General features: G+C 39.7%; 2 protein-coding genes across 2 annotated transcripts in view; both read right to left on the reverse strand.

The window, feature by feature from the left end:
• Positions 1 to 1,751: 1,751 nt before the first annotated feature.
• Positions 1,752 to 2,927, reverse strand: hoxa13b (homeobox A13b; the record flags this gene model as incomplete). Its single annotated transcript, XM_084335728.1, has 2 exons — positions 1,752 to 1,990; positions 2,285 to 2,927. The coding sequence occupies 2 exons, from the start codon at positions 2,925 to 2,927 to the stop codon at positions 1,752 to 1,754; spliced, it is 882 nt and encodes a 293-aa protein (XP_084191854.1).
• Positions 2,928 to 9,463: 6,536 nt separating this feature from the next.
• hibadhb (3-hydroxyisobutyrate dehydrogenase b) overlaps positions 9,464 to 19,257 on the reverse strand; it is a 39,421-nt gene continuing 29,627 nt past the window's right edge. The window contains exons 6-8 of the mRNA XM_084335697.1: positions 18,843 to 18,919; positions 18,499 to 18,655; positions 9,464 to 10,303 (exon numbers count right to left, since the gene is read on the reverse strand). Coding sequence (XP_084191823.1) covers positions 10,127 to 10,303; positions 18,499 to 18,655; positions 18,843 to 18,919 — 411 coding nt within the window. The 3' untranslated portion in view covers positions 9,464 to 10,126. The remainder of the gene's footprint in view (positions 10,304 to 18,498; positions 18,656 to 18,842; positions 18,920 to 19,257) is intronic.

Consider the following 19,257-nt stretch of genomic DNA (forward strand, 5'->3'; position numbering starts at 1 on the left):
ATGTGAAAATATAATTTTGAGAATTCAACATTCTAATGACAATGTCATAAACTACTGGTGATTGGAGCTATGTGTTCTTGATATAATTGTCATTTTAAAAACGTTCATTGGAAAGAGTATAAAAACAATAACATACCTTTAATAAATAATTGCTGTCACGGAATTTTCACCATATAAAATTTGGCTGAAATCATTAGCTTTGTGGACGGAACCATCTGTTCAACTAACAAGGTAATATACCTAACCATTTCCCCTTTTTGATAATGGGAATATTGCGCTATGAATTAAACCCTTAATTATGGCACGAAAATGAGAAAATTCCTACAACCTATTATGATAGGTGTGAAAAGTATATGAAACATATGACTCAAGTAGCCTAAGCGCCTGTTATGCCTAGATGTGTTTTACTGAAATGGGAGCAAGGTCCGCACTTGTCTAGATTAACATTAGAGCACAATTATTTATTTATTATTTAATTATTTAGTCTACTATGAAACCCGTTAACATTTTGTGCAGTGCATGTTCCAAAATTGTCCTCCAGAATTAACTGATATAGGCAAGGCGTGCATGGTATTTGCAAATATTTTGATGGCATGGCTCCAAGGTTTGGGGTCCATTTCATATAAGCAAAACAAGTATCAGTTGAGAGGTTAAGTCTAAATTCACTATTTGTACTGTCAATTAAATACCTCATTGTCTACTCACTACTCTTGTGACAAATAAAACGTACTCAAGAAAAAGTACGAGTAAAAAAAAAAGTTACCGAACTATAAGGACAGTTGTTATACTTTAAAACAAATATATATCATATTTGTCACTGCAGCAGATATCACATCAATTCAGGTGGCTTCATATTTTCGAAATAACAAAACCTCATTAGAGGGACTAATGCATCCCCTCTAAATTTGGACTGAAAACAAAGCGAGCGAACATCACATGGATGGGTTACACCGTGTTTCTCAAACATTTATTTGGAAAAATCTTGGCTATTGCAGTCAAAAAGGGAACATTTATATAGATAAACTACAGTAGCTATTTACATAACAGGCCTAGTGTTCGCTATTTATTTATTTATTTAAACATGATTGTCTGAATGACAATAAATTGCCCATTACAACAAATGCTATAGGTGTATTCTGGTTCAAGATTAAATGCATTTTCGATTTGTCCCGCAAACTGACCAGAGTTCATAAATTAAATGGAAAACAATAACAACAAGCCTGGATATGACAGGTATACCAGCTAATTCTAACATTATGCTCACATTTGTTTCCGCTTCACGAGTCATGCTTTCATCAACAGCCAACATTTAAATCGATGGGTTCAAATTCTAAGAATATATGCCTATACTGGTAAGCTATTACCCTATCATGCTCATTCATTTTTAGCAGTATATGCATTGGTTGAAAATAGGGTTAGGGAGGGTAAAAAAAAAAACACACACACACACACACACAAAGCAACGATTCCATTCCATGACCACAATAATGTCTACTAATTGGAGCACCTCGTCCACCGGCTAACCTACAACAGAGAATCGCCTTGGTCAATATGGTGCAAGTCATTTCCGATCTTCTGTCAGCAGGCTGCATGATCAAACGGTTCCAATTAATTGCAAGGCAGGAAATGTGGGCCTATGTGAATTTCCAAAGCAGAACGCCTCATGCCGACAAGGAAACAGTTCATAACGTAATAAATTATAACAGTTTCGACAAAGGAACCGAGACGTGTTTCCCCTTGTATCTCCAAGGCTAACTGGTGCTCTTGAATTTAGTGACGACTTTCTTCTCTTTTACGCGCCTATTCTGAAACCAGATTGTCACTTGTCTCTCTGTCAAATTTGTTTGGGCGGATATCCTTCTTCGTTTGTCCTTCGTGATGAATTTATTGGTGGCATACTCCCTCTCCAGTTCTTTCAGCTGTACCTTGGTGTATGGCACGCGCTTCTTCCTCCCACGGCGAATAGAACTGACATCCACAGATATACTATCTGTAAAGAATACACAATCTCAATTAAATAACACAATAACACAAAAGCTATGATGGGGGGGGGGGGGGAGGATAGGCCTAACACATTATTCAGCATTTCAATGTCCTCATATTTCTTCTTGTTCACGATGCATAAAGGTAGGCTATTAACCAATGGAATAATAATAATAAAACGTTTTTTTTTTTTTTTAAATGTACAATTTAGAAATGTATGCTATAGTCTTTTCGAATGCTAGTCGTATTACCATACATTGACAAATTCCGGCTAATAGTCATTGATAAACTAGAAAACTACCTTGTAAAGTTGATTTCCATAGAGGATTTGACTGTGGCTGGTCCTTGGCGCAGTAAACTTGGCCATTCCAACCGTTGGCGATAGCCCATGGCTGATAGGGCTCCATGGGCAACAGAGATTCGTGCCTGGGTTCAGGGGGTCCGCTCAAACCAGGTACGACAGGAATGTCCAAATAACTGGGCTGGTAGGGGCCAGCGGAGTAACCTTGATAGAAGGTAAATTCTTTCGCCCTGGACGGGAACTCCTCACCAGAGATTGATGTGTCCATATATTTATCCCCATATCCAGAGGGCTGCGCGCAAGTCTTGACGCTGCCGTGTGACATCCTACACGGGTAATAACTGCTGCCAAAATATCCATAGGGCAACGATGCATTGGGCGAACTTTGAGTCGCAGAACAGGGGCTACACTGTTTGACAGGCTCCCGCTCCACGATGCCAGACACCGGCACGTCGCTCGAAGTGTAGGTGGTGCTCGGAGCCAACGAGGTCGGATGCGCCAACAAATTCCTGCACTGATTTGCAGCAAAATTGCCTCCTACGTAGCCCTCCATATTTTTACTTCTTTCATCCAAACCGTTGTTGTCGTAGAGGAACATCACCGGGTCAATCCAGCGTGAATGAAGAAGCAGTGACGCAGTCATATCATGCCCTACATCGAGACGACCAGTGCTTTTTCAAAATCCCCTCGACTGAAAAGAGATACGGAATCCGAGAGAGTAACCGATACCAACAGCCTGTGTACATAAAGATCGCAAGGTTATTGGCCAAGGCCAGGCACGTGATATGCAAAACAGATGATAAACGTCTAGACGACAGATAATGCAGATCAAGCTCTTGGTGTATTTCTGGAGATATACTCTAAAATCGACCGTTTCTTTTAACTTAATACCGGCGTGGGCGTATCTAAAAAATACAATAAAAAATAAACTGATATGGAGAGTGTCTATAGGCTACATTGAGGTTGGCCAATAGCAGCCTTTTTTGTGCACTATATGCTATAGTGCTTGATATCAAAACAGGCGTATGTACATTTTGCTGCAGCCAACGTTTGAACTACACCCGACAAAGTGTGCGAGAAATACTTGTAAAAAATGTTATTTTAAATTGCAATTTTCTTTCTGTTTTGGAGTCTTCATTTGTTAAGAATATAGGGATACGCATTATGCTTCAGCCTGTACCTTTTCAGTCACTGACAAATCAAAGACGTTGTGCATATTGTATATGTGATGACTGGATAAAACTACTACTATACTACTACTACTACTACTACTACTACTACTACTACTACTACTACTACTACTATACTACTACTACTACTACTACTACTACTACTACTACTACTACTACTACTATACTATACTATACTACTACTACTACTACTATACTACTACTACTACTACTACTACTACTATACTACTACTACTACTACTACTACTACTACTACTACTACTACTACTACTACTACTACTACTACTAATACTACTACTACTACTACTACTACTACTACTACTACTACTATTACTACTACTACTACTACTACTACTACTACTACTACTACTACTGCTACTACTATACTATTACTATTACTATTACTACTACTACTACTACTACTACTACTACTACTACTACTACTACTACTATACTATTACTATTACTACTACTACTACTACTACTACTACTACTACTACTACTACTACTACTACTACTACTACTACTATACTATTACTATTACTACTACTACTACTACTACTACTACTACTACTACTACTACTACTACTACTATACTATTACTATTACTATTACTACTACTACTACTACTACTACTACTACTACTACTACTACTACTACTACTACTACTACTACTACTACTATACTATTACTATTACTATTACTATTACTACTACTACTACTACTACTACTACTACTACTACTACTACTATACTATTACTATTACTATTACTACTACTACTACTACTACTACTACTACTACTACTACTACTACTACTACTACTACTATTACTGCTGCTACTACTATACTATTACTATTACTACTACTATTACTACTACTACTATACTACTACTACTATTTCTTGAGGTATAATGAACGCTTAATTAGGCGTTCACTTCCGTTTCATCTTGCAGGCTCCACAGCCGCCGAGGAATATTGTAAATGAGAATGAGAAGAGTAGGCCTGGGCGGCATCTGAACTCAAATCAAGGTCAGCTTTTGCTTAAAAAGCAAATATTCGACTGTTCTACATCACGATTCACGAATTAATATAAGTGCATGCGCCCGATTAAGCGGCATTATCTAATTAATAACTTCCAGGTTGCTCAGCGCAATGATTGTGTTGGCAACGTACGCATTTCATAATATGTCTAAAACTAAATTAACACTATACGAAGTTTTAAAATGTAGCCTCTAAATAAATTAACTAATTAAATTATCCCTAATTAAGGTTCGTGCCGTGATGTATAAAATCTGCGCCAACAAGGACACCACAAGTCAACATGTCAACACACACACTGTGTGTCTACAAAATAACAAAACCAGACACATTTGGCGGCGCTCTTTTGGGGTAGACACGGTTGGAGGCCAAGGTCAAGTTGAAAGTTGCAGTCTAGCCAAATAGGCACTTGCCGCCATGGCTTCAATTCCTTGAGGATACAGCCCAAAAGAGAACAAACAAACATTCACATTTAGAAAATGATATTTCATCGACTCGAGGTAAATCTTTTTTTTATGTAAATATATTAGTTTGGGAGCTATATGTCTCGCCAACAATAACGGAATACGTTATGCACTGCAGGGCGGTGCAAACAAGGCTCAATATCCGACTTGAACAATTCAATGTTTAATAAAAAAGTAGAAGAAAGAAAACTAGGCCTATATTTTAATTAGGCCTAATTATTTATCATGTTTATACATATGTACAGACTCTATAGATATAAGCTATACAATATAAGCGTTCTTCTATTTAAAAAAAAGATAAATATCCTAGAATGATAAAACACATAGGATGGAAAACAAAGTTTACAAAATAAATTAACAAGCAAATTTGTTGATCCTATAACATATCGAAAATTATTTCTGATTTAGTTTATGAACGCCTAATAACAAGTTGCTACTAATCACAATAGCGGCCAAAATGATCTCATTTGACTTTTGAATGTTTGTTATCATTTAGTGGACGTGATTTCTGTTGATGGTCTGGATGAAAAAAGTCTTTACTTCCTTTTTTTAGTTTTTTTTTACAAAAAATACAACTATAAAACAAAACAAAAAAAACGAACCTTGGCTACCACGCCGTGCTAAAATTGTAGCCATATATTTGGATTCGGAAGGTCAAAACGGTGTTGATGCGATTCAACGTTTGATCTTGAAAATAGAAACGTGAGCCAATTCCAAACGTGCACGTCACCGTTGGTCGAACAAAAACAATTCAGAAAATCCCGGATATTAAATTGAATAGCCTACATATTATGGTATTGAATGGAATCACACAGAAGTAAGTCTTCAATTAGAGCAGAGTCCTGGATCTTATAGCGGCTGGTTCAGGCTGGGGCCGCGTGCCTTGGGCGGCCAAGTTATTCTCTACCCATGCCGGGTGGGCAGGAAGCTCCTCAGCCACTTCCCACCAAATGAATGGCGCTTCGCGTGCAGCCAGGGCTGTCATTCCAACCTCCATCCATTTTGCAGCTTTAAAGGGATTATGTTAACTACATGCCCAAAAGCAGACGGCCGTGCCGCGCGGGTGTATACCGTGCCAAAGCAAGGCGTATAGCCAAACAATAGCTTGCATGATTCTAGTTTCAATTAAACAATAATAGATGGGTTATATATATATTATATATAGATGGTATATTATATATAATAATACACATACACAAACACAGACGTTTTGTGCGAGTGTGTGTATGTAAAAATATAAGCTTAAACTTGTATTAGGCTGATTGTAAACCTACTGTTGAGACGTATCCTGTTGTTAAAAGATTGATCAAATGTATGTGAATCTATGTCGACGCACGCCAAGGCTCAATTGGCATCACATGGAATACATGTGTTTTGAAAAATGCAAATACTGTATAGGCGTATTATTAACCTATAGAATAACCAGACATATAGTATAGGCCAGTTGACCATGCATATTTGAGTCATAGGGTTGCCCTTCCTAAATGGTTAGCTGCCTATATCTAAAGAATATGCTATAATGTGCACTGACCGAGGTGCAGAGGCAACCTAAACTAATTGTAACAGCAGTGGTTAAGAACCTCGTCTCTGGGACCACATGTAGAATTAAATACGTCCAGAACATTCTCTCCTGTCTCGCTGCTCTCCGGTTCCCTACCGCACATCTCAATAAAGAGAAAGAACACACACAATAAGAGCCACGCCCGCCCCACGGGCCTTTAAAAACGTGTTGGTGCCACATAGTTTATACTTCTGATAATTTGCGTAACTAGACTCACTCACTATGGTGAAATGTGGGCCTATACTTTTCTGAAACCGCAACAGGCGGGGTTAGGCATATGGAATAACATTGGGGAGGATATAAAACACATTTAACACCAAGAAATGCAGGCAGGATACTGTACACACAATAATTGCAACTATACGAATTGATACATATAGCCGAATTCTACGCGAATTTATATGATGGCTATATGCATCAACAATTAGACTAATTGTTTCTGATGCCAGGCCAGTTATTTGATCTGTTTCAGTGTTTTGAGAGTGGCCTATATGAAAACAGGATGACCGCAAAGAGATGTTTAGAAACATTCAGGAGTGAAAACGAATCGGACATTTTATGCATATGCGTTTCCGAGGACCATATTATAGGCCTATACGGCTTTAGATGATATTAGATTAGATTAGATTCAAATGTATGGTCATTATACACGTACAGTACAACGAAAATAAGTTTGGCACCCAACCAGAGTTAATAGTAAAGTGCAACAATACAGGTGATTGGCTGGGTATACAATATATAAATGAGTACTACTGAGTGTATAGTACCAATCAGGTGTATGTACAGAGTTGTAATAGTAATACAGTGATACAGGTATAAAGACACTATGGTAGTAAGTCATAATGGCAGCAGCGTATAGGCCGGGATATGTGATATAGATATATAGTATCTATGTGTAAAAGGCTTATGTGCAAGTATACGTATACAGACAGATCAGATGTGGATATATATATATACTGTATACATGATACACATTTCTGTGAGGCTCCACGTAGCTCGTCCAACATGAAAAGACAAGGAACTCAGTTTGTATGGCAGCCATGCAGGCAGGGAGTGAGACAGAGCATCTGACAGCGGGATCTCCCGGGAGTCCCGCGCTCAGGGAAAGCAAGGGGGTCTTTCTCTCAGCCCATTGGACACGAGGCGGGCAAAGTGGTGCTCTGTTTGTAATACCTGCCAAGTAGATAACAACACGGCTCTTAGTCCACGGTGCTTAATGGACTTTTTATGGGTTTGTCTTGTGATCGTGTGACCTATGGCATCTCGGCCTCTCAGTGGCTCTTTCTTGGCAAACTAGATCAGAAACATGCCGCTCTTTGGGAGAGAGATGGGAGGGAGACCGAGGGTTCCTGATTTCAGTGCATGGCAGGCGAGTGGCCTGGTTATAGTACGCAGCGAAATTAAGCAGAAATATATAGCAGGTTTCTCTCTCCTTCTCTCGCACACATATTATTAATACAAATGCTTTAATTTCATATCTCAATTACTGCAATAGATATATACTGAAGTCCTTCACTCATGTCTGTAGACAAAATAAACGGTAAGCATACAGCCAATAAGGTTAAATAATTATTTGTGGATTATTATCCATGTGCCTCTCCTGTATATTGACTTGACCATAGCATGCCTGCGTATAAGAGCCTAGTATTCTCGTCACGTGTTTTGCCGTACAATATGGCGCGATGGATGCCGCCGCTCATGGCCAGGATGGTCATTTAATGATAATCACCTGTTGTTTGCGATCGAATAAGGACATGTAGGCTATATAGCATGTACAGTGCTGTATATACCGTATATACATTTATATTTACTGCATATATCTGAATACATGCACACAATCATTCTATATACCTATAAACCTGCATATAACTCGTTATAGCATGTACATTAATGTTGTATATACCATATATTTATTCGTACCATATACATCCCCATGCTATGCATATAATCCTTTTTACTTAATATATTCTATACATATCCCTTATACTGCTGGCCAGTATGACTTACAACCTTATACCAGTATCTCTGTATATTAATTAATACTACAACTCTGTACATATCCGATTAGCACTACTATACTCAATATTACTCATTTATATAGTTTTTACCCAGTTTAATCACCTGTACATTGTATATTACTATTGGACTTTACTGTTACATTTGCACTCTGGTTGGATGGCAAACTTCTTTGCGTTGTACTGTACTTGTGCTGTTAATGACAATAAATCTGTATCGAATCTAAAACTAACATTTTTGTTCAATCCCAATTCAGTGGGCCTAGATCGTTTCCACGAGTCACCGAAACCAACTATGCCGTTCACACTCATTATTGTTTTTAATCTAGTTTATAAATACATACAGCGGCATTTTTTATAGTAATCGAGTTGGACTTCTCAACGTGATATCGCCACGGCAAATAACTGAGAAATAACAATCAACTTGAAATGCCATCTATCTTCTCCTACATGAGTCCTTAGTTTGAAAACCCACGAGGACAAAGACATTACCAGATGGGTCGTAGCCGTAGGTATTAATTAATTGAGGCCTCTGGTCGGATTTGATTAAAATTCACAAAGACAGGAACGGGACACAAACGAAACGGTATTAGGCCTGCGTCACAGACGAGTATTTAAAGTTCGCGCAGGACTGAAGGGTTATGCGTTCACCCAATATTAATCTCTGAACAGTTATCAATTCGATGGCGGCCTACTCTTAATAACTTTAATTTATTACAATGCTCATTACAATTCAACAGGAAGGAGACAAAAAAAAATTAATTGGACTTTGTCAAATATTTGTCTCGACTTTGGGCCATTGATTAATATGCCATGCGGCATATATGAGGTGACGTTTGCATGGCACAACATTTCCAGAGTTTATGTTTTGACTGAAATTTAAAACAAACTTTAAAGTAGACAACACAACTCCAAACTCTCACATTTATTATCAAACATAAAGATCACATCATACAGACTATAACCATCCTGGTGTCAGAGTGATAGTGTACCCCAACAACAGAAGCAGGAATAACAGCGAAAAGCAGAAATCAATAACCTTTCACAATCAATAGATAGATGAACATTTGGTGCCTAAACAGTTATCTCCCCCGTCTAGATTTGGTAAATGTGGTGAATTGTGTTCGACACCACCACCATGATCAGCTTCCAACCTCGACCTCCAGAAGTGGAGTATATAGTAGTAACATTGGCATAGTTGTCATTGTTAGTCGACCTATACTTAAAACAGTGACTTTCAACTAAGATCCTCCACACACACCTCGAAAGAAATCACTGGCTTCTAAATCTTAAAAAAGGGAGTGTTACTTTTTATAGGAAGGCAAGATCACACAGGTAACATGTTTCCCCACAGGAGATGCAGTGCTCACATGGTCCGTTGTCAACATTTGTGTTCGAGGAGCTCCCTTTCGACCTCGTCTCGATTCACACACCATGGCAAGTCCTTGGGGGGAGGGGGGGGGGGGGGTGGTAGAACACGGTCACCCTAACTACACAATGTCAGTCCCGTGCTGAGCAGGGCTGCTGCGCCTGGCAAGGCATGAGGACGGCCGCCGCGGAGGGTGGTCCTCCTCTACTGCTGCTGCTGGCCCCCCGCCTCCTCGTCATCACGTAGGAACTGGAAGACGGAGGAGAAGTCTTTGTTGGCGTAGCCGCGGGCGCACATCATGCGGTAGATCTGATGGGCCAGCGAGCCGAGGGGGACCGGGGTCTTTGTGTTGGTGGCCGTGTTCTGTGCGAGCCCGAGGTCCTGGGGAGGGGACGGGAGACACATGTATAAGGCGCAGGAAACAGGAGCTTATTCCAATTATTTATGTGCAATTATCAGCATACGATCCGTTAGTAAGAAAACACTGTACGTGAACGAGATTTGTATAGGGACACTAAAAAGGAAGTACGGAGTGGATGCTTGCGACAAAATCATTTCAACCCCACAATTCCTTGTGCCATGCAGGCATTTCCTCTTATTTCCGGGTTCAAGGTCAGCAGAGAGTTCCCAGACAAAAATGTCAAATGACAATAGCCACTGCAGCATCATTTGTGTTTGTTTCTTAGCAAAACTGACAATATACCCTCTTGGTTGTACAGCAAGCAGCTCTGCTTTTCTTGTTATTACAAACGGCCAATTCTGCCTGGGAGTGGGTGTGCAAATCATCCATAAGTATGTTGCATGTTGTATGTCACGTTGCACTCTGTGTACTAAACAGGAAGCTCCAACTGTATGTAGTATGATGTATACAAGGAATTTGGATGCAGCAAAGGTTTTTGCACTAAATGTAAGCTTCAATGCTTATTCGTCTATAACAAATTCGACTAATGTCAGCTATGAGGCTGAACAAACTTAATTGCAGACTTGTAAAAAGGGGAGGATGAGTGCTCCGGGAACTTTATATCATCTAAACATGCTAAACAGAAAAGGTTGACATGGTCGGCCCGAATTACCCCCTTGAAAATGGGAAAATCCACCCTAAAACAGAATTTACATCGTCTTATTCCAATGAGAGTTATGTAAATATCTGTAAAGATAGTCTCCCTGAGCTGCAAGTGAGACCATCAAGACTTTAATTTGTGATGTCATCAACTGACATCTTTTTGGAGTTGGTCCATTGACCAACAAAAGATTTGTTAGACTGGCAAACCTCTCAGATCGATTTGAACCATCTGCTCCTCTTTTCAAGAAACTAAACATTCTGACTGTGTCTGAGGTTAATTCTTTACAGATATGTATATTTGTGTACAAATGCATTCATGATCACAATCTACCAAATGGTTTTAATAGTTTTTTTCTTTTAATTCAGATGTTCATTCATATGCTACACGTCAGTCCAGGGACCTGCATATACCTTATTGTGGTACTTCACTTAGGCAGTTCTCAGTGAGGTATAGAGGGTCCAATCTTTGGAATGCAGCTGATCCTATGCTGAGGAAATCTCCATCTCTGCTTATTTTAAAAGCAAACTACAAAAAAAATTCTCATCCAAAAGTAGTAGATAAATAATAGGTCATACATGTAGGCATGCATTTGGTTATGTGGGTGGGTAGGTTTGTAGGCAGGTGGGTGGGTTGTTATATATTATTATGTACACAGTATATGCATGTATGTACTGTGTGTATGTATGTTTGTATTAACACATCTTTTTAATGTATTCTGGTATTTTATAATATGCATATTTTTGTATTTTTGTATGTTTGATTTTATAAAACAGGGGAAGTTCTTGATAAGCCTCTAGGCTTCTAACTTCTCCTTCACAATCGTTATAACTTATTATGTATTGTTTTTACTTCTGTTTAACTGTGTTAATAAACAAACAAACAATGAATTACTGACCAACTTTTGGGCTCGTAGAAGTTGTGTTTGAACCATTACATTTTTAGTGTTCAATACGAATGCTGTTACTGGCAATCAAATAATCAGAAACGACCACCCCCCCTTTCATGCATTCATGATGAAACATAATACCTATTATATAGATTTGATTTGGGAATAGTAGCGTGTCCAGGCAAGAAACGACAACGCTTATAGTAGGATTCACATATAACACAGCCTTTCGGGAATTACCCCAGACCACTCTAAAACCATACTTATATTCACCACGGTATAACACGGGAACGTATGGATGAAAAAATTAATTCTTTTTCACATACTGAACGATAGATAGTTGATGTCAAATGGGCCATAGTATTGTATCCATAGCTATAATATAGAATATAGTTATAGCTCTACAAGCACTCCCATCTTTTAAAGCGTGGCATTGCTACAACGGGCCCGTCTAATAGCTGGCACTGAATGAGTTAAGTAAGGGATAATGTATAGCTACGAGGTCATTGTCGCAAAATAATTGACCGACAGAGTTTAAAATACCGAGGCACCTCGCCGAGGTGTTTTAAACGTCAGTGAAGGTCAATTATTTTGCAACAATGATCGAGTATAGCTATACATTATCCCGCTTATTACATGGCTAACTTACTAACAATATACCTAATTCATTTTACATTGACAAGACGAGATCAAATGCAGACGCAGTTCTGTTCTGTCGCTCCCGCTGTCATCGTCACACACATTCCGCTGTCAGTGCAGCCGGCAGGTGTGTCTGATTGGCTGCACTGATGCAGTGCGTCAGTGGGCTTGATTGCGAACAGCTGCGCACAGCGGTCATTATTGTTCGGCAGAGGTCCGTTATCGAGTAATAACGGACCTCTGACGAGCGCTATTGACCAATCACAAGCAAGCATTTCGGCGAATGTGAAAACGCCATGTAATAATAATTCATAATGGACACCTACTAAGTAATTCCAACCAAACTGTCTGATCACCGTTCTAAATTGTGTGGACTCACTACATAATATCCTGCAAGCTAATGTTATTCTAGCAGGCATTACGATCGCGAGTGTTGCCTAAGGATTTCAAACACTGAATATGATCTCTAACAGTGTGTTTAACACAAAGCTCAGGTAGCTAATCCAATAGGCTGCATGTACCGTCACTCTGTCAGAGGCAGATTAAAGTAGCAAGTTGTGTTGTACTTTATCACCAACCAGGAAAAAAAGAAATCTATGAATATCTTTGCTACAACAACACTGAGCTAGGATAACCCAGTTGTGTTTAATGTCATTAATAATTTTGGTCAGAGGTTCAGTGACTGAGTGAAGGCAAACTACATCAAGCCTTCATCTGCCTTGTTCCTCCTAAGCTTTGCGGTAAACATACGGTTAGATCATTATTCACCGCTTTCAAACCTTATGTAGCGCTAGCAACCGAAAATACGGTTAGATCATTATTCACCGCTTTCAAACCTTATGTAGCGCTAGCACCCGAATACAATTTTAAGGTGGATTTTCCATTTAAGAGAGAGGAGGTAGCCTGTGTGCATGGTGGAGCAGCAGGGTCCACACGCAGGGAGGCCTTCTCCCAGTGAGGGTAGAAACACAGTTCAGAACCAAGAGGATTTACATCTTTTGAAAACATGCATTTTTCCCCCTTTATTCCAATAACAGAAACCGTCCATCATTTATTAGACCAATATAAATAAAACCAACAATGCAGGACAGGTAAAGGTTCCAACCTGACACTGATCAATGCAGCCGTCGACAGAGAGGTATATTTGTGGCGCATAAAGTGTATTAAATATTCCATCTTATTCTGAAAAAAAACCTTTAAATTCTTATCACATTCCTGGCCATATTATTGAAAACAATCTAAGAAAGTATCGTCTTAACCTGTTAAGCCCTAGCCCTATTTTCTGAAAATCCACCTAAAAATACATACCTAAGTAAATGGAAGATTGCTCCACTTCTACAAGGGCCATTTGCATGTTCTTGGTATCTAGGGACATCTATGGATCTCAGGGAATGTATTCCCAGTGTCAGAAATATTGTGTCCGTTACTAGGCTCGAGTAAATTGTGATGAAACAAAAGGAGAATATACTTTTTTCTTTGTCATCTTTTTTTTTAAAGATATATTTGAGCATTTTTACAGCTTAATTTTTCATGGTCAGACATGACCGACAGAGGAGGAGAGGGTGAACGGGAGAAGAGGCGGGAAGATATGCGACAAAGTATCCACCGGGAGTGGGAGCCGAACCCGGGACGGCCGTGTAGGTGTGCAAAGTACTATGGTATGGGCCACAAGGGCGCTCCCTTTTTCATCTTTGACAGCGAATAACACCATGCAAAAAAATGACCAGACATGAAAACCTGCCACTGAGCTCATTCAGCACCTTCTTGAGATCATGTGTACAAAGAAATCTAAGCAAATGAATAAAGGGAAGATGATTAAACAAAAGGTTTTGTATACAGTACTGAATTCTGCCATCCGGACACATGCAATTTGAAATATTATTATAGGATATCAGGCCTATAAATTACCTTATTATAGCCAAGTTGCACATCTATGGATCGGGCCAAATCTACTCTTTCCAATGGCAGAGTTAAATTTGGATTTAGTATAACCAGGCATGTAGCAAGAACCGTGAATGAAATCTACTGTAAGTACAGTTCCTGGATTGTTGCTAAACGTTCACAGAAGGTAGACAAACTAACTGCGCACCAATCTATGCCAATAACGTTCAGTTTTGTGGTAGATAATCCCAAAAAATAAGATAAATAAAAAAAGTAATTAGCTGTACAGTAGCTGGCTTGAGCTGGGTAGGGTAGTCTTTTGAAATTCCGACGCTCATTGAAACCCTGTCTTTCCTTCATCATAATGACTACAGCAAAATGGCCACTCGGATTTATTTTCGGTCGAAATTTGCCGAAATTGTACAGCATTTGTCTCTTTTCACATGTCACGCATGATTGGTTGTCATCCGCGCTAACGTCCCCCCCCCAGCCAATGTAAAGAAGCTATATGCGTCGCGTAACGTTACTACTATCTGACCGCGAGTGACACCGCATCCTGTACATCCAGACGAAATGACAAAAAGTCCCAACGCTGTCGCGCGCAGAGGGTCCGTTTCACGAGCCTGGCACGACGAAACCAGGCAAGGGATACACGCTACGGATCAGAACAGTTCCACACGCTGCCGTTATCTCCGCTGCTCGGCACGAGAGAAGACGGTTTGGTCCAAATTTGAAAAGGGGAAAACAGTTTAGATTGAAAACGAATAATAATAAAAAAGATGCGAGTAGCTGTTTGTGTAACCCGTAACCCCCCCCCCGCACAAAGCAGTGCAGGTGGAAGATAATCATATTCTGTACTTTATTATTGTGCCATTACTGTTCCTGCTCTGTTTGTTGAGCTTTCCAGCCATCACTGCAGTGCCAGTGTGAATCCCTGGACTTGTGAGTTGCTTTGGTGACTTACTTTTGTTATCCAAGTGATAAGTGATTGTAAGTCTGGGTGGTCATTTTATTTATTTTGAGTACTTAACACCCATTAGAGAGAAATAAACAAAAAACTAATAAGGGCAAAACATAATAGGCTTGTGGTCATTTTAATGAGGACAGTGGCAGATGAGCCTTGAAGGAGGGGACAGGGACAATCCACCAAAAAAAGGGGGGGGGGGGGGCTGCGCGGTGGTCCCACATTGTCCCTCACAAACATACCATTTGTCCCACATTTGGTTTATTGGGATCTGGTCACCCTACTTGCATGTGAATACAATTCCTAAACTGATATTCCATTAATAACACTTTAACCTATTGGTAAACAAATGTATTGTTGAAAATATACACTATGACTGCTGTTTTGACAGGATCTTGGCCACATTTGAAAATGTATAAAATTGATTTATGACGTGATGTCATCTGCAGTCCGCAGACAGACCGCTCTGGCTAAAGAGGTTAAAGGTAGAATCTGTAATATCATCAAACAGCGACCTCTAGACAAAAGATCGTATTGTGCTTTGTTTAGAGTTTTTTTCTGATGTTTAGGTTGGGCTTCAGTGGGTATAGGGGAGGGTTTGCTACTGCTGGCCACACCTCAGGCTCTGCCAAGAGAGGTCTGGAGAAATTCACAGTATAATAAGCTACTGAACTCTAACCCACACATCAGACCAAAACAAAAAAGTAAACGAAGCACAATACCAAGTGGGGCTCTTTTGCCTAGAGGTCGCTGTTTGACGGCATTACAGATTATACCTTAAAAAAAGTAATGACGTAATTTAATGGTAGAGTCAAAATGATCCTCATTATTACGGACCATAACATGATGGTTTTCGACTTTTAAATGAGGTGCTTATTCCACAAACATGACATTGGTTTGACTCAACATGGTTCTCATGACCTTTAAGCCTCATGAGGGACAAAAACGACTATATGAAATTTCACTGAACCACGTTTAAGCTAAAAAGTAAAACCTTGGTTTAATAAATTTTCGTAATGCAATCTCTTCCTCGTCTTTATAAGAAAAGTGAACACAAAATGATTCACCTACTTTACATGCTTTAAATTATGATAATACATGAACAAATAATCTAAACCTTGTATACGAAAGACGATTTGAGAAAAAGCATGTAGCAATTTTAGTGCATCAAATTATTGCCATTTTAAATATTAACATTATCTAGACAACATCTTTTTATCTAGACAACAGATCGTTAAAGGGGAACTATTTTACTATTTCTTTCACTATTTGGGCACTTTTACACAATTCCTGTGAGTCTATGGAACACCTCTGTAATATTTTTTATTTTTTTATTCATTGTTTTGTATTTCTAATCAAGTCCTCAAAAACAGCATTTTTCTACCTCAAGATCTCGAGCCGTTTTGAGCCTGGGCTCCAACCACTGTGTGCAGCTCATCATGTACCTCACCATTATCATGCAGCGGTGTCTCTCTGACATCACAAATCATCACATTTTCAGATGACTCAGTTCAGTGAGGGTGAATATTGTGAGAGGAGAATTGGAAGAATGCGCCAATATGAGAATTAGAGACATAGATCATATTAATATAAGTTCACATAGCTAGGAAACAATGCTAACCACTCAAAAAGGCCATTTATAAGATAGTTCCCCTTTAAAGGCTTTCATCTTTGAACCGTGATTAAAATCACGCATGAGTTATTTTGCTGGTGAAATACGCTTCTTCACCAGTCGACCTGGAAACGGTAGTCAATGCATTCATCACATCACGCCTTGACTACTGCAATGCCCTCTACACCGGCATCAGTCAGGCAGCCATGTCCCGCCTCAAAATGGTCCAGCACTCTGCAGCTAGGTTCCTTACCGGCACCAGAAAGAGAGAGCACATCACACCAGTCCTAGCCTCCCTACACTGGCTCCCAGTCCCACTTAGAATAGATTTCAAAATCCTCCTCCTCACCTTCAAGGCACTATCGGGTGCAGCACCCCTATACATCACAGAGCTCATCACCCCCTACGCAGCACCCAGGTCACTAAGATCCTCCAACCAGGCTCGGCTGGTCCCCCCCGCACCAGACTAAAAAAGAGAGGCGATCGCTCCTTCAAGGCCGTAGCCCCCAAACTATGGAACCAGCTTCCCCTGGAGATTCGATCTGCCCCTACGCTGGAGACATTTAAGGCCCGTTTAAAAACCCACTTTTATTCCCTAGCCTTCGATTAATCCTGTTTCTCCCACACCCTAACCCACACACTCCCATGCAATTTTATCCTGCCCCCTCCCTCTTGTATCTCTTCTTGTGCTCCTCTGTCCCTGGTGTGCTATACTGTACTTTGTGCTCCCCAACCGCTTGTCCTATTTTTTTTAATGTACTGTCCTGTCCTGTTGTGCCTTTTTGTATTTGTGTATTTTATAGGACATTGATTTTATGCTTCGACTGTACTGTACAGCACTTTGGTTGGCTCTCGAGCTTTTAAATGTGCTCTATAAATAAATTACTTGACTTCTTACGGACATCATCCTGAAGCACAATAAAAAAAAAAAAAAAAAAATGTGTAACTCATCTAAGAGCCCTGCAGCGGAGAGCTGGATGACATAGGGAGGTGTAGTGGTTAACGTCATTGCCGTTTCCAGCGTGGTCCACCCCTCTTGAAATCGCAATGTATTTCCAATGGACCCATTTCTAAATCGTCTCGTTTAAAACAAATAAAGCATGAACATTGGCATGGTGTACCCTTTCTGTGTGTATTCATCCACAATCTATAGCTCAACATGAAAAAATTCACAATTAATCGTAAAGGTAGCAAAATAACAACGTTTATGTTTTCGTTCACTGAGGAACTACACAATGGCTGTGACGTGTGTTAGGCGACAGCACTGAACGACAAGTGTAAGTGTAGTTCTTTTTTTTAACCACAAATTAAAAACCATATAACTAACCTTATTTCAAATAAAAATGCTTAAACAATAATGTTAGTGATAGAAGGGAACTCATTTTATGCAAAAATGGAAAGCTTGCCAATGTTCATGAGACAGAATTATTACAATAGCTGACAATACATTTTCCCAATGATAAATCCCTATAGGGTGGACCGTGCAGGAAACTAAAGTGACGTCAGACCACACCTCACTATTGAACCCACCTTGGCCATCAGCTGGGTGCCGAAGCCGCCCTGGTAGTTGTTCCCAGAGGGGACGCCCTCCATGACCCCGGGCACAGGGTTGTAGGTGTCGCTGGACCAGCACCGCCCCGAACTCATGTTCAGGATCTTGGCCAACAGCTGAGGATCGAGTCCCAATCTGTCAGAGCAGAGGGGCATCCCAAGTCAGGGCACTTATTAATTATATTTATTATTATAATAATTTTCTTTAAAGGTGAAATTTACCTTACCTGAAATTTATAATTGTAAAAGGAAATTGTTAATAGTTTATTCAACTTCCCATTCAAAATCTAATACATTTTATATATGTTTAACAAAATGTTCACCTGATTCCAAGGTTCATCGTCTCGGAGGTGCCAATCATTCCAATGGCTAGTAGCATGTTGTTACAGATTTTAGCAGCCTGCAAGACACAAAGCAGCTCATTGAATTAATAACTACTGCAGGTAGATTACAACATAATTTACAATATAGCTAAAGGAGATTACATGAGGTAAACCAACTTTGACCAACACTGTGTGGTTCAATGTGACTTTTGGGTGACAAGTTGGTTTTGGATCCATTTCCCTGCAGCCACAGCTGACATTGTTACTACAAATCTTGTTTTGCAAAGAAAAACACTCGTTTCACAAAATTCCTTAACAATAATAAACCTCAAAACACAAGTGACAAAAGTAAACCCATCAATTAGAGAACCTTTCCGCAAAACATTGAACAGAATGTCCTCCACTGCAGACTGTG

This window comes from Notolepis coatsorum (genome assembly GCF_963971535.1).
Source record: "Notolepis coatsorum genome assembly, chromosome: 19".
In the NCBI taxonomy this organism is placed as follows: Eukaryota; Metazoa; Chordata; class Actinopteri; order Aulopiformes; family Paralepididae; genus Notolepis; species Notolepis coatsorum.